General features: G+C 43.1%; 1 protein-coding gene across 1 annotated transcript; it reads left to right on the forward strand.

Moving 5' to 3' along the window:
• Nucleotides 1–3,622: 3,622 nt before the first annotated feature.
• Nucleotides 3,623–6,404, forward strand: rnf128a (ring finger protein 128a). Its single transcript, XM_062408556.1, has 2 exons — nt 3,623–3,714; nt 3,903–6,404. The coding sequence occupies exon 2, from the start codon at nt 3,915–3,917 to the stop codon at nt 5,001–5,003; it is 1,089 nt and encodes a 362-aa protein (XP_062264540.1). The 5' UTR covers nt 3,623–3,714; nt 3,903–3,914; the 3' UTR covers nt 5,004–6,404.
• The last annotated feature ends 8,630 nt before the right edge of the window (nt 6,405–15,034 follow it).

The raw sequence follows: 15,034 nt of genomic DNA on the forward strand, positions 1-15,034 counted from the left end.
TGCTGTGGATGTGGGCTGGAAGCTGGAAGCATCTAACTCTACTCTACGACTACTAGCTGCACACAGGAGGGATTATTGGGGTAGAAAGCTTCTTTTAAGGTCTGAGCACTACCAAGAGTGGGGGATCACGAGTTGTGAGTCATTCCAGTCGACCTGCACAAACACTGCAGCCTGAGGGCGCACACAGACACACACACAGACCCACATCGCAACAGCTGTGGAAAATGAGTTTGTATTATTTGATTTTAAACACAAATATACCTGCCACTAAATATTCAGAAGTATCCTGTTATATAATCCTTCATCAAATCAATAACTCACATGTGAACCTGAGTTTAGCTCGTTAAAAGTGAGTCTCTCTCTCTCTCTCTCTCTCTGCTGGTGTGTGTGTGTGTGTGTGTGCCTCTCACTCTCTCGCTTGCTCGTTCTCTCGCTTCAAATCAATTAATGGGAAACACAAACAATATAAAACATAAACAAACAGGGATGTGCAACTAAATTTATACTTCCTATCTATATCTTTCTATCTATCAATCAATCAATCTATCTATCTATCTATCTATCTATCTATCTATCTATCTATCTATCTATCTATCTATCTATCTATCTATCTATCTATCTATCTATCTATCTCAGCATTAAAAAATCAGAGTCATGGTTTAATGTTGAGAAGGTTAACACATACGGGGCTTTATGAAAATAATAAAAGGATAATACATGTATATATATATAAACATATACTACAGAAGAGATTGTGCAATACGTTTTAAAGACACTATCTATCTATCCAAATAATGTATATATTGTAGGGGACACTATACATATAATGAAATAAGTAATTAATTAAGTAATTATTATTTATTCATTATTTTAAATTGAGTTGATGTGGCTGGAGGAGCGGTTGGACTCACGGACGGATGGATGGGTGGACGGATGGACGGATGAATGAAGAACAGCAGACTGTCGAGTCCCTCGGGTTCTTCGACTTCCGGATGTGATCCCGTCAGATCAGAAGCGCACGGAGCTGTCACGTGACATCCGTGACGCGCATCATGGCGACAGATGAGCGAACAACTTGCTGGATGAGGAGTTTTACAAATGTTTCCTGAAGCAACTGAAAGTAATGTTTCTAACTCCCACATTTCAAACACAATACATTTTTCATCAGACCTTTTTCCAGCACAAGCACCACTGACCTTGTCTGGACCAGTACACCTCACGTCTGTACCAGTACACCTGTCTGGACCAGTACACCTTATGTCTGGACCAGTACACCTCATGTCTGGGTTCAGGTTAAGTTGAGTCAAGGTGTGGATTGTGGTCCTGGTTAAGATGACTGGTAAAGTGTTGGTTCGGCTTTTCACAATAAATGGAAGTCAATGCAAAGTCAATGAAAGTTAAACCTGTGAAAACCAGTGTGTGTGTGGTCCAGGTTTCATTAATGTGGTGGGGACCTCAATCTGTTTATAGTATAAACAGATGAATTATGATTGTATAAAGTTTATACCATCACATTATGCTGACTTGTGGGGCCAAAAATAAAGTTTCTATAACAATAATAATGACATTTTAAGGTTAGATTTAAGTAAGGTCAATGTTTAAGGTTTGCGAAGGTAGAAATAGGTGTAGTACCAAAAGGTCTAACGAAAAAAATATTTAAACATTTACACACTTAAAGCTTGTGTGTTGAGGTAAAACAAAGTTTTTTCTTTTTTGTATTTTTGTGTAAGGTAAATAATTGACGTAGGCGCTGACAGGGGGAGGTGAGGGACTGTGATGTCCTGCAGCATTTTACATTTTATTGAATTATTTGCTTTGTTCATTCATGTCCTTTGAAAGACGAACAGATCATATGAGACTCCTCCTCTTTCTGCTCCTTGGAGATTTTGTGTTTGCATTTGAATTAGTCTTTTGTCGATAAAATCAATCAATCAATGTAAGTTAATCATGTAATGTCCCCCCCCTCCCTCTCTCTTGTTCCTCTGTGTGTGTGTGTGTGTGTGTGTGGGGGGGGGGGGGGGGGGGGGTACCGGGCTAGTGTGGACATGCCCCAACTTGCCCCCAAACCCTCAGCGCAGCAGACATGTGCTCACTCCAGGTCACCCTCCTCTTGAGGGGGACTGGGAGCTGATGGACAGTCACACATCCTTCCACTGACAAACTGGTGAGTCACTTATTTTACTTTTTAATTCAATGACACTTCACTGCAGGACAATAATACACAGCAGCTAGTAAATGGCGCCCCCGTGTGTAACTTGTAATCAATTTGTTTCGTTTGTCTTTGTTCATCTTGTAGTGTGTGTGTGAGCAACATTACATAAACACATCAATAAACACGACTTGGTGAGATAGATAATAACATGGACACAGTCATACAAAAATATGCATTGTAGTTGTGGCTGGATTTTTATTTAAAAAAAGTAATTTAAGTAGTTATTTAAAAAATATCGAATATTTCACAATATTCATGGCTATAACATATTTATCTGTATTTGTTTATTAAATTATTTATATGATAATGTTTAAGTTATTTGTTTAATAGCCGATTCTGAGTTTTCATGCTACTTGTGGATTTATTTGTTATTTTATTGTATTTGTATTAATTTGAGTACTACTTAAGCTAATGTTCTACACAAAATAACTATTGATGGTATAATTATTTAGAACATTGCTGTTATTACTCAGTGTTCACAGTTTTGGCCTTGATCTCTGAGTGGCTCTGGTAACTATAACGTATTATTGCTTCAGGTTTATTATCTCCGACCAAACCTTTTACTCAACAGGTTTTATTGGAGCACAAAGTCTGAGAGAATATTTTGTAAATGTGATGCATGAATTCACTTCCTCGTGGTGGAATATTTTTATAGTGGAAAACTTAACAATTTCTATCTTTAGATAATATGGTACAGGTACAGGTGTCACATGGTGTTTGACTTCCTGCTGTGTGTAAGGTTATTATTTCAGTTTCAGGGACTTAAAGGTCCTAGCAGCTCTATTGTTCCTGTTATCATGAAGTGTGAGCTGAAGTAAGAATAAATACAAGACTCTCTTTTATTCACACATTTTTGTGCCAGTGAGATATATTATTCAATAGAGGTGTGTATGTGCCTGTGTGCCTGTGTGTGTGTGTGTGGAAGGAAACTTTTCCATCTCATTTGTCAGTGGAAGCTTCTCTCTGTGTATGTGTTTGTGTGTGTTTGTGTGTGTGAGTGTGTGTCTGTGTGTGAGTGTGTGTGTGCTTTCGCTTGAGGGTAAGGAGATACAATGGAAACTTGACACCAGTCTGTCCCAGCTCAGTTGTCAGTGGTATTCTGGCTCTGTGGAAAACGCTTCTAGGTATAAGGTGGAAACCTATATTTAGTCTAATGGAGTGTAACAGCAGCAGTTGTCACTTTGCTTTTGACAGTGAGGTCGCTCGCAAACAAAAAGGGGAAGGAAACCAGTCAGACCAGATAAACCCGTCCAGTTGCCTTACTCAACGTTACACAAGGGGAAGTCAGCTGTTTTTCGGAGTTTTACTGGGTTTCTGACCTATGGCCACACGTCCATATCGCGGGCTTATCGCGTCTTGCCTCCTCGCACGTTGTTCCTTGGCTCTGGAAACAGCAGGTCTGTGTTTTTTTTTTTTTATGTGCACTTCAACTTGTTGAATACCAGCACCCTGCCCCTCGACGAGGAGTGCTCACTGTTCAAGGTTCAGGAAGATAACGAGAGGTGAGTGGCTGACGCAGAGCTCGTGTTGTGTTACCAGAGGCTCGGATCAGATTACCGAGGACGGCAGGTTTGGTGAAACCGCAGCAGTCGTCAGATCGCTGGGGATTGAACAAAACAGGACCTCGGAGCAACAAAGGAGTTTTTGAAAGAAGCTAAAGAAGCTAACACAGTTTGCCTGTTGTTTTCAGGAGAGCGTTACCATGGGTGAGACGACACATCACCCTCTGCTGCTTCTGCTGTGCCTGTCAGGGCTGGTTCACCTTTCAGCTGCCTTCGTGTTCTGGACAGCCGACGTGAAAATACTCTATGCCGTAAAGGACAACGAGACCGTGGTCAAATCGTGCGAGTGTGGCGTGTTCGGTCGGAACTCTCCCCTGGATAAGGTCTCAGGTGTTGTTAGGCTTCCCACCAGGGACCCCGAGGGATGTGGGCCGGATCCTGGCTACAAGCGTAATGACAGCTTCACAGACTGGATAGCCCTGGTCAAACGGGGCAACTGTACCTTCAGCGAGAAGATCAACGCTGCCAGGCGTCTCGGAGCAGCTGGCGTGGTGGTGTACAACGTGGACGGCAGCGGCGACAGCACCACTCACATGTCCCACCCGGGCACAGGTGAGACCGTGGCTATCATGATTGGCAATTCTCAGGGCCTGGAGGTGTTCAGGTTGGTGGAGAATGGGACAGATGTGGAAATGTTCATTTCAGTGGGCAGCCCCCACGGACCCTGGATGGACACCTACTGGCTTTACTTCCTGTCCATCGCCTTCTTCATCGTGACAGCAGCCTCGATCGCCTACTTCGGGTTCATCTCCGCAAATCGTCTGTACAGCATGAGGCAGCAGAAGAGCTCCGACAGGAGGCTGAAGTCCGAGGCCAAGAAGGCCATCAGCCGCCTCCAGCTGCGCACGCTCAAGAGGGACGACGAGGAAACCGCGTCCGATTCCCACATGTGTGCCGTGTGCATCGAGTCCTACCGGGTCGGCGACGTGGTGACGGTGCTCACCTGCGACCACATCTTCCACAAGGCCTGCATCGAGCCCTGGCTGCTGGAGAGGAGGACCTGTCCCATGTGCAAGTGTGACATCCTGAAGGCCCTGGGGATCGAGGATGAGAGCAAGGGGAGCATTTCCGATCACTCGCCAGAAGAGGTCACTGTGATCACGGTGGCAGGAGGAGAAGCGCTCTACGACGTCCCGCTGACCGGCCCGGCGTCCACCGACCCAGAGGGACATCAGCACCGCTACGACAACAGGGCCTATGAGGAGGACACAGAGGCTGCGAGAGACTGAACAACAACACAACACAGAACGGCCACCTTGGAAACGCTGAGCCAGCAGAATTATACAACTTTAATCTTCCAACAGGAGACACTCTGTTCATCTTGCAGCCTCATGCAGGCGTGCTAAGAACAAGATTGAAAAAAAACAACAACATCCAAGGATTTTAAATGTTAACGCACGTTGTCTAATTAGCTTTGCATGCAACCGCAATTTCTTTGCATCCATCTCGGCACAAGTGTGTAATTATTGGTAATGGTTGGGTTTGTTGATAGAATTGATTCTGGAAACTGATTAGTCGTGGAGTGATACCGGTGTCAAATGACTGTTTTGCATTGTAAACACACTGGGTAGGGAGGAGGTGCAGCAAAGCATTTGAATACGTGTTTGAAATCGAGGCCAAATTCCCCCCCACCCCCCCACCCCCTCCCCTCTTTCAGCTTCTCTGTCCCTCAGAACTATCCGATGTCTTTTCAATTCACAGAAGACTTTGTTTCTCTCAGTTGATTTCAAACTGTTTCATTTCCTCCCGATCTTTTCTAAATGGATGTTTTGTGTGTTTCCATTTGTTCCCCCCCCGTCATGTTACCAAACATGATTCACAAAACACACCCTGTGGAACACACCTTGGACTGGAACTGCAGCATGACACACATTGCACTGTGATGAGCTGGAGACATCCGCCTGAGAGCCTGGCGTTCTTCCAGAACACAAAGTCCAGAGAAGCATGTTTACCACACAAAGAGTTGTTCTGGTTCTTCCTGATTGTCGGTTAACAGCCTCTTCTGAGAAACAGAAATATGGCGGTGCAATAAATGTCGATGATTTGACTCAGAATGCGTGGAAGGGACGCGTTGTGGTTTTTTTAAATAATATTCGGTGGAGCAGTTGGCACTTTTTGGACCCCGGCTGTATATTGAGATATAATAACACCCGGATATTGATCAGTCACGAAGTTCAACCTGTAAAATTAAAGGGAAATGTAAAAATATCTGTTTTCAGTTTTCATGTCTAAACAGCAGATTTTCTTTTGAAAGGACCAATTGTTGTCTTTGACCAGGTTTTCCAGGGTTGTACCTTTTTGGTTATATGCAAATGTTTATTCAATCCCTGTGGTCTACCTCTGAGCTCACATATATATTTTACAAACAAACACTTAGAGATTCTTTAATTCCAAGACTGAGTGTGTAACTCGGTTAATTTCTTTGTTTGCTGGTGGGGATAACGTGATTATGGGACTTAACGTGTGACTTAATATATTTTTCTATATTGAATCGTTTTCACGGCCGTTTTACAGATTCCAGGAGTCTTAAATTGTTCTGTTTAAAAATCGACATGACCTGTTGTATTAAATCACATTGATGCTTATTAGAATGCAATAAATCCCTCAAAGTGAGGCCACCTTTATGAGCATCTGTGCTTGTTAGACTTGTGTTTCTTGGTGTGTGTGTTTGTGTGTGTGTGTGTGAGGGGGTATACAGTATGAGTGAGTCCTCAGGTGTGTTACTCTACATCTGGCAGGTGTATGTGTGGTACCAGTGTCTCTCTCTCTCTCTCTCAGAGTTATGGTTTTGTTCCTGTAAACTGTAATTACCTGTGTGCAGGTGGGAGCCGGTCCGCACACACCCCGGGCCCGAGCTGGATAATCATCATATCACATAAAGGGCCTGACCGGGCAGGCAGAGATGTGCAGCTGGGTGGAATCGGAATGTGAATATTAATTTCTTCTTTTTTTTATCCTTTGGCCTCGTTTCAGAAGTACGTCCACAGTCAAGTCTGGAATGAAGTTGCAGTATTTTCTCAGTCAGGACTTTGGTCTTGTGTGATTATAACCCGCTGATAAAGTTTAAAATGAACTTGTTCTGTACAGGAGATGTTCTCAGATCAGTTATGGCCTCTCAGGACAGATTGTGGCTTTGATTGTGACATAAGATGAGTGAGCAGTGGAAATTCAGTCCATCTCCTCTCTGATTGACACCTATCTCATCTAACTCTATCTCTGATATATCCAATATTTGCCAAGGAAGTTATGTTTTTTTTTCATTCTGCGTTCTGTCTGTTAGTTACCATGATAAAGGAGTGAGACTTTATTTCTCACAGATTAACTGATGGATCTTGGTGCCAGAAATCAGGCATCTTTAGGGGACTGAGGTTTGGAGATTTGGATTTGGATCCATAAGTTGGTCCTTGGCAGAGATACAAGTCTCGCTGATCTCTACTGGATATGAAATTTCTCCTATTGAATATTTCTTTTTTAATATAAGCTTCTGTGCCTATAGGGCCGTCTTATCTAGTTCTGTGGCCCTGCTTGTCAGTGGCCTTCAGGCAGTAGCTCCATATTCTTGTGTGTCTATCCATCTCTTCGGGTTCAGCAGTAAATATTATTCATTTTCAAAATATAATTTCCATCTATATCAATATAACAAAGGTTCAATATATATTGATAGATTTCTCATGCATTGGGCTCGGCTAGGAGTTAAAACACATAATGTCTTCCTCAGATTAGTTCAATGTTTTGCTTTTTAATTAAGTGTTTTTCTTTGCTCGTAATGAGTTTAAAACTACAACCACTCAAAAATCTGTATTAGATATATAATGTGACATTTATTGTGATCATTATTTGGAATTATTATTTGGCCATATCGTCCAGCCCAATTTTTAACTCCTTATCCTGCTTTTTGATTCAGTCATGCTTAATGTTTGAGTTTGTATGTAAGTGTGTGTCTGTTTGTGTGAGTGGGGTCGATGCCAGTGATGTGTCGTGGCGAGGGGGGGAAAGAGGTGAAGCCACCGGGGCCGGAGCAGGAAGACGAACCGAGAACGAGCTGAGGGCAGAAGGTTTCAGCCGCGGCATCACGCTCCTGAGCCCCAGACTGAGTGAGACAAATCTTTCCCCTCCCAGGCAGAACCCAGACTGGATCTCAAGCCGGTGCTGTGACCTCAGCGTTCATATAGATGAGATGGTTATAGTGGTTTCACAGCAAGACAGAGAATCGATAGAGATCTAACTGGCCGGGCTGGGAACCGCTGGTGAGTCCTGGGTAAGAGGCCCAGTCCGCTCGGCGGTGGTGCTCCTCTGATTTATTGCAGCTGTTAAATAGAACATTGAGTCAGAAGGTTTTCATTTAATGGCATACTGGTGTGTGGCTGTACTCTAATACCACACTTGACCTTCAGCTTCAGATGGGAATCAAACAGTGGAATGAACTCCTGCGGTGGCCCGAGCGCTTATCTGCTCTGGCCAATCACAGCAAATATACCTGCTGTTTACTATTCCTACGTATGAACCTGCAGACATGACGCTTGGGACTGAATGGAATGGAAATAGCAAAGGAAGCAAAGGCCACGTTTAAATGAGCTAATGGTTCTGATAGTCCTGCAACGCCACCTGGTGGGGAAACCCGCTAATTACAAAGCATTTGAATTGTGTGCTCCAGTTTTACAGTTTGGATCTTCACGTACGAGCACAATTTCCTGGTCGGGTGGAAAATACAGAGTAATAAATCCCAGAGTAATGAAACAGAGTACTTTACTGGCCGTGCACTTTAATGGCTGGTGAGATCTTTCTATGAGGAGCCTCACAGGGCCGTGGTGAGACACGCTCGGCCTCATCCTCTGAAACAACAAGGCCCACGTCGGCCCATGCTTCCGTCCTCTCCCTCTGCAGTGCACCTTCAGCAGAGCAAGAGAGAATCTATCTAATTAAATTACAGTGTCTCAGACTCTCGTGCTCCAGACCCTGAGTAATTATCCTAATGAAGGGAGGGAATTTGATTAGAGAAGTGCAGTGGGGACACAAATGAATCCATCAGACGAGGCTGTATGTACAATATAAAAAATTTATTTTGTCCCCGGAATGCTTGCTCACACCATTAGACCACAAGCCAGAGTATACATGAAATAACAATATATGCAACCTATCACTCCACATTTTATCAGCTCAATGATGAAGTGCAGATATCGAGAGTTCAGATTCTCCCCTCAGACTTTACGACAAATACGTTAACGCCCTTCTCGAAAGATTAGTTAACGTTTTGCTGCCGGTTCAGACGCCTCGTATCTGGCTGCTTGGTTTCGGTGCTGCAGGGATGTTTGCTGCCGTTATTATCTAATCAGGAAACAGTCAGCTCCACGTGCTCGGCACATATTTACTTTATTATTACAGCAGCAGTGTTTCAGGTTTGTCCAGGTGAGGGTCTCACAGCCCCCTTCCTTCCTCTCGTTGTCCTTCTGGCAGATCAGATAGTGCTGAGTCCAGTGGACAGAGCAGCTCTCATCCTGTGTCATTGTCGTTACAGCCCTGTCCTGTCCCGTCCTGTCCTTTGACACTCGCTGGCTCACCCTCCATTGCTCCCTCTGTCCTGCTGACGGACGAGGTTAAAGGAAAAAGAGCGGACGTCTGAGGATGAAACGACTTGTCCCCTCGAGCTCAAAGGCTGGGGAAGGATATGATGTCATGTTGTTATCAGAGTCCCACACAATGGTTCCATTGGAGACCATTTAAAAACTCCTCCTGTTACTTTTTGTGTAAACTCCATTGTGAGTGTTGAATCTGGTTTTGTTCAGCTGCTAAATGGGGAGCTCTTACTAACAGTCTGCCATCTGCTGGAGAGATATGAACACAGCATTTGTGTTGATCTGAGAAATCAGGGGAAACACTTGATCTCCAGAAATTGTGTGACAAAACTGAAAATAGGCTGAAGTAGTTTTGTTTAACAAAGCTATTCATCCATTGATGAAGAGACTTAATTACACATTCGTTTTATATTGAAAAGAGGAATTATAAAAAAATTATACAAATGGAATATGAGTCAATCAATAGATAATTCAGAGAGGGGTTAGAAAAAACACCATCAAACAGTCAATATGAACATCAATTCAAATATTCACAAATAAATAATAGAATTTGACTGAGAATGAAAAATCTGGATTTACAAATGGAATAAGGAATACAGATTTTAATCAGCCATTTTAAAGAGACTTCCTTTCTAATTAGCATTTCCATTTCCTCGCTGCTTTTCCTTCTCATATTTGCCTTTGACTTGTTTGAGTCATGCAGCTTCTTCTTTGAGCCTTTTCCTCGACACTTTGGGACACGTGCTGGTAAAATGAGCTTCAACAATAATGCAAATCAACCATTGGCCGGGTCAAGCTCTGACGTACATGTTAGTAAAAAGGTTTTTCTTTTGTGCTGGAAGAGATAGTGGGTGTGGCTCTCGGACCAATCAGAGAGCTAGTTACTTTCCCCTAAAGGGAGGCTTCTGTAAACCCCTTTCAATTTGAACCTCTCATTGATGGATTAATATTGAATTGGTCCATCATCATTTTATTGCCCATTAAAATATCAAATACAAATTTGAATAATCTTAAAGGATGAGGTGATATAATGTATGGGTATTTATTAATTAATGATTTGCTTTATTTTTATTTCTTGGACACAAATGTGCATTAGCTGGTTTGGTGTGGGCCCCCACAAGGCTTTACTGGTTTGCTGCTGCAGATTCCAATCATTCCCAACACTTGTGCAGCTCTGTCCTACAACACAACATTTGTACAGAGTGTGATAGTGGCCGCACACTTTTAGAACGATCCTGATCTGGACGCAAATATCTCAATTGAAGTTTCAGAAGGTCCTTATAAAAGCCTGAAACCAGAACAACCAGCTATATGAGATGAATCCAGTCCATAAAACATTTGATTCAGAGCAACATAATGATTGTACAGTACATTGATTTAAGAGTGAAGGAACTACATATCCCATAAATCATTGCGAATGATCTCTTCCCTGAATTCATCCTGATGGTGGTGATTTTCAGCCCTTTGAACTCTTCTCTTTTCGCGGCCGCCCTTGTGGGTAGTCTGTCACTTCAATTGATATCACATAGACCTGTGGCCTCTACAAGATCAAGTGTCCCTTGGATGGTTCAAACATTATTATTATATTATTGCTGATAATTAGAATCAGAATGTTGTTGTTGGGCTCGAAACAACAAAGAGAGAGAAGGAGATGCTCTGTTTCCCCTGAAGATAAAAACATCTTTAAAATACAAAAGATCTGAGGAAGCAAAATATTCACATTTAGAATCATCCTCTGTCAAAGTGATGTCTCAGCCTCTGTGTGGCCCCAGACCTGTGGTTGTCATTTGGCTCAAACCCAACTTCACACATCCTGTTTGTTTTGACCATCAATTGCTTTATTTGTATATATTTCACACACAAAAAACGATATGTCAGCAGCCGTTGGACTCAGCGACCGACTCTCACACTGGAAAAAATGTCCTCCTGTCTCACTCTGGATGTTGAAGCCCCCCCGAGGCGACGCTTCCACCAAAGTTTTCCTCATGGAAGAAAACTGCCACTCAGCACCAATGATCAAGCTGCTTTTCATCAACCGCTGCCATTTTCTGTAATTTTATTCATGCACATCTTGCTGGAGGCTCGCGCTTCAGAAATGTCAATCGTTTGTGAAAGTGGCCATGTGTTTGTGTGTGTGTGTGTGTGTGTGATTGTGTTGCCTTGTTTGTGTGTCAGGCTCTCTCCCAGCAGTCCATCCATCCTGTCTGATTAGCTCCTCGTGACCTGTTGCCTGCGGCGATTAATTAATGACCCATTTGCTTAATTGCAAAGCGCAAGGATAGGACAAAGAGAAAAGAAGGGGAGGGGTTGTGTTGGAGTCGTCGTGGGGGGGGGGGCTGATGTTTGTGTTTAGACGAGAGGGAGAGAGCAGGTGAGACAGAGTTGAGAAAAAATAGGGAAACATTTTCTTTGCACATGTCCCAGGGTGCTTTTCAGCAAATAGGTTACAGGCTGCCGTGTCCCTCCCTGCGTTTTTTGCTGCCCTGGTATATACATGACCCTTTGTGCATGTGTGTGCATTTGTGTGTGTGTCCACCGCGGGTTGTGTATGTGTCTAAACTAACACAACAGAAGCTTTAGGTTCTTCTCCTGTGTCTGTTTTTTCTGTGTCACTGTGCTGAGTGTGCCTTTTCCTGAACAGGACACACATTGTCAACAGTTACCAGTTCACTCCGACCATCTGCCACTGGCCGGCCTGGGCTTCCCTGCACAGTTTGTCCACAAGCTGTGGCTGCCATTTGGTTCACTAACAAAAGTCACTTCGAGGTTTGTCCTCATTTTCCCTACAGCAGGGGTCATCACTAGGACACGGCTGGACCTCCTGTTACATTATGAAAGAAACTGGGATATGTTTAAGTCTTTTAGTGTGAACATTGAGACCTGTCAGTGTTTGCATCCATCTAATATTGCTCATTGTAGATCATATGTTTTGATTTTAATATATATAAAAGATCCAAAGAATAAAAAGGAAGTTATTATTTTATAGGAGTTCTTCCATCATATGGATAATACAGAGCAGACTCGAGGTTAATCCGTGTTTGAATCAGAGAGATTAATGAATCAGGACCATTGTCTAATTCAGTTTGTTATTAATACGAAGTCACACAGACATGAGTTTGAATCTGCAGGCTGACCTGATTTAAAAACACACTATTTTCAATTTGTATTTGTGGACTTTATTCATCATTTTATCGAGTGTGACTTATTTACTGTTATTTTAATTCATGTTTCCTGTGGATATTGACGTTATTGGACTTTGCTCCTTCTGTCTCTCCTGGGCCTGCGTAACTCCTCCTACCCCCCCCCCCCCCACACACTTCAGTGCCATCTTGCATTGCTGAGCAAACAGAAGTGCAGTCAAAAGACCAGAAGACGTTTAATGTCTTTTCATGTCTTCTGCAGGATCCCTTACCTCTATGTGGGTCTTCATCTTCTTTCCCAGCTGGTTTACTTGTGTTTAAAAAAACTGAATTTTGGTTCGAAAGATTTATGTGTCAGCCCTGTGATGAACTAGTGACCTGACTGGGGTGCACCCCGCCTCTCGCCCAATGTCTGGACTAAAGTTAATGATTTAGGATCCTGATTGTGAAATTGTTACTGGTGACTTATTTTATTTTCTTGTGTTGCAAACTTGTGCGTTAAGACAGTTATCCAGAATCTGCCTGATGTGTAACACAAACCTGATTTAAATGCTGTTTAGGTTTTTACTTTCTTTTTAAGTATTGCAAGTGGAATCCGGTGAGTTTGTGTATTTTAACACAACAATATTACGACACGAAAGCACCAGAATCAGTTCCAGGGACACCTCACACTTATTTTCACACCAATATCACGATATAACGAGCGATCAGAGGAGGCTTGTCTTGTTCAAGTATCTCCAGCCCCCCCCGTCGGCCTCACAAATTAAATACCCATTCGACTCAGTTACTAGTTGTCGTCCTGTAGTTTTTATCTCTTATGCTTTGTGTCTAATTTAACTGAATGTTGAATCTGTTTCTGCCTCTTTTATTTCTCTCTCCAGCGAACGCAGAGTATTTTCTATTGTAAGAGAAACACAAAAGGTGTTGTTGCTGGAGGAGAATAGGAGGCTTTGTCCTTACGTTCTATATGTGGGCAGGCCTGAGTTACATCCCAGTGAAGCTCCCTTTGTCCAGGCAATGGGATAGCTGGTCTGTGGCTGAACTGAGGCCCGGGCCGGGGCGGGGGGGAGGAGGATGTGTTGCCGGAGCCTAGAGACAGATATGAAACCCTGGCTTCAGGTGGGGTTGTGTAGAACACCGTGTGCTGGGCTGTAAACAAAGCAGATCCTGGCCTCGGGCTGGAAGACGATTGTTCTGCCGATAAGAGAGAGAGAGAGGGAATCACTTGACAAAGTTTGTTTGTGTTCACCTTCTGCAAACTGCAGCCGCAGCTCTCGGGGACTTTTCCTGTGTGGTCTAGACTGAGCTGGGATTTGCGGTCGGGGTAATTTTAGGACGCCACCGGGGATTCAAACTTTTACTTGGTGTCAGAAGTAGTGCCACGTTTTTTCACACACAAATTGCAGAGTGGGACTTCAGAGAGGATTCACACTTTTTTTTATTTAAGGGAACTAAATATGCCATTTTTTTTAAACATCATTCTACAAACGATAATCCTTAATGTAAATCTTTCATTCACAAAAGTATTCAGTATGACCCTGTTCAGTCCAAATGTCAACATCCATCCTGAGTGATCTGACGTGTCCTCATCTGACGTCCTCTGACCTGCAGCAGTTTCACAATGAATCAAACTCATTTTCATGCTTTTTACCTGACCACTATGTGATTTTACTATCAACACTGGGAAATGAGGTCCGGAGACAGGAGACACATTCAGCATTTTAATCTCAGGTGTGAACAGACAAACTCAATTTGTGATCAGATCTCTGGATGGATGATAAAACCAGGTCTCAACAGGACCTTTATGACAATTCAGATCTCGTCAGGTCAGTGATCAGGGGCATAGTGTTTAGTGTGTCTAGAACATGGTCAGTGCCGATGATCCAGGCACAAACAACGAGAGGGGTTCACACCAAACACTGCACCACCCATTTCCTCCATCACCATTGCACCGACTCAGCTTCTCTCTGAGCACGTTCTGGTCTTGACTGTTGGTTTTATGCGTCAACATTTTCGTGATCCTTGTCTGAACTCACGTCCTCGGTCTGGGAAGGAATCTATTCGGTCAGACAACTGACGCCTATTTCCTTGAGCCTTTGAATAGTCACTGCTATTTGAAGAGAAACACTTGAGCTCTGTGTCTCAGAGATTCTGACTCCGTCCGGACTTCAAAGCTCACAGAGCGTCCTCAGTTCCTTCAAGCAGACCTTTAAACCTTGAGTTATATGCTCAGACCACTGGCCTGTATTTTCTAGAGCCTCGGAACATTTACTTGAATGTTGGACTTCAAGTAAATGGAAATTTCCATTCAACTTAAAACTTCAGCACACCTCACAGGGATTAGAACCCATCCTAAAGCTTGTAAATTCAATTAAATTCAAGTAAATTACAGTTCTATAGCGTGAAATCCCAACATACACTATAAGGTTGAGGCCTTACAATATTATGAACTTTTCTTTTGGGCGCAGGACTTCAAAGTACAACAAGTTGCCTGAGGATCAAACCCAGTACCTCAAAACTTCTGAATGGTCCTGGTACTCCAACGGC

Source organism: Platichthys flesus, chromosome 1, assembly GCF_949316205.1.
Source record: "Platichthys flesus chromosome 1, fPlaFle2.1, whole genome shotgun sequence".
Classification (NCBI taxonomy): Eukaryota; Metazoa; Chordata; class Actinopteri; order Pleuronectiformes; family Pleuronectidae; genus Platichthys; species Platichthys flesus.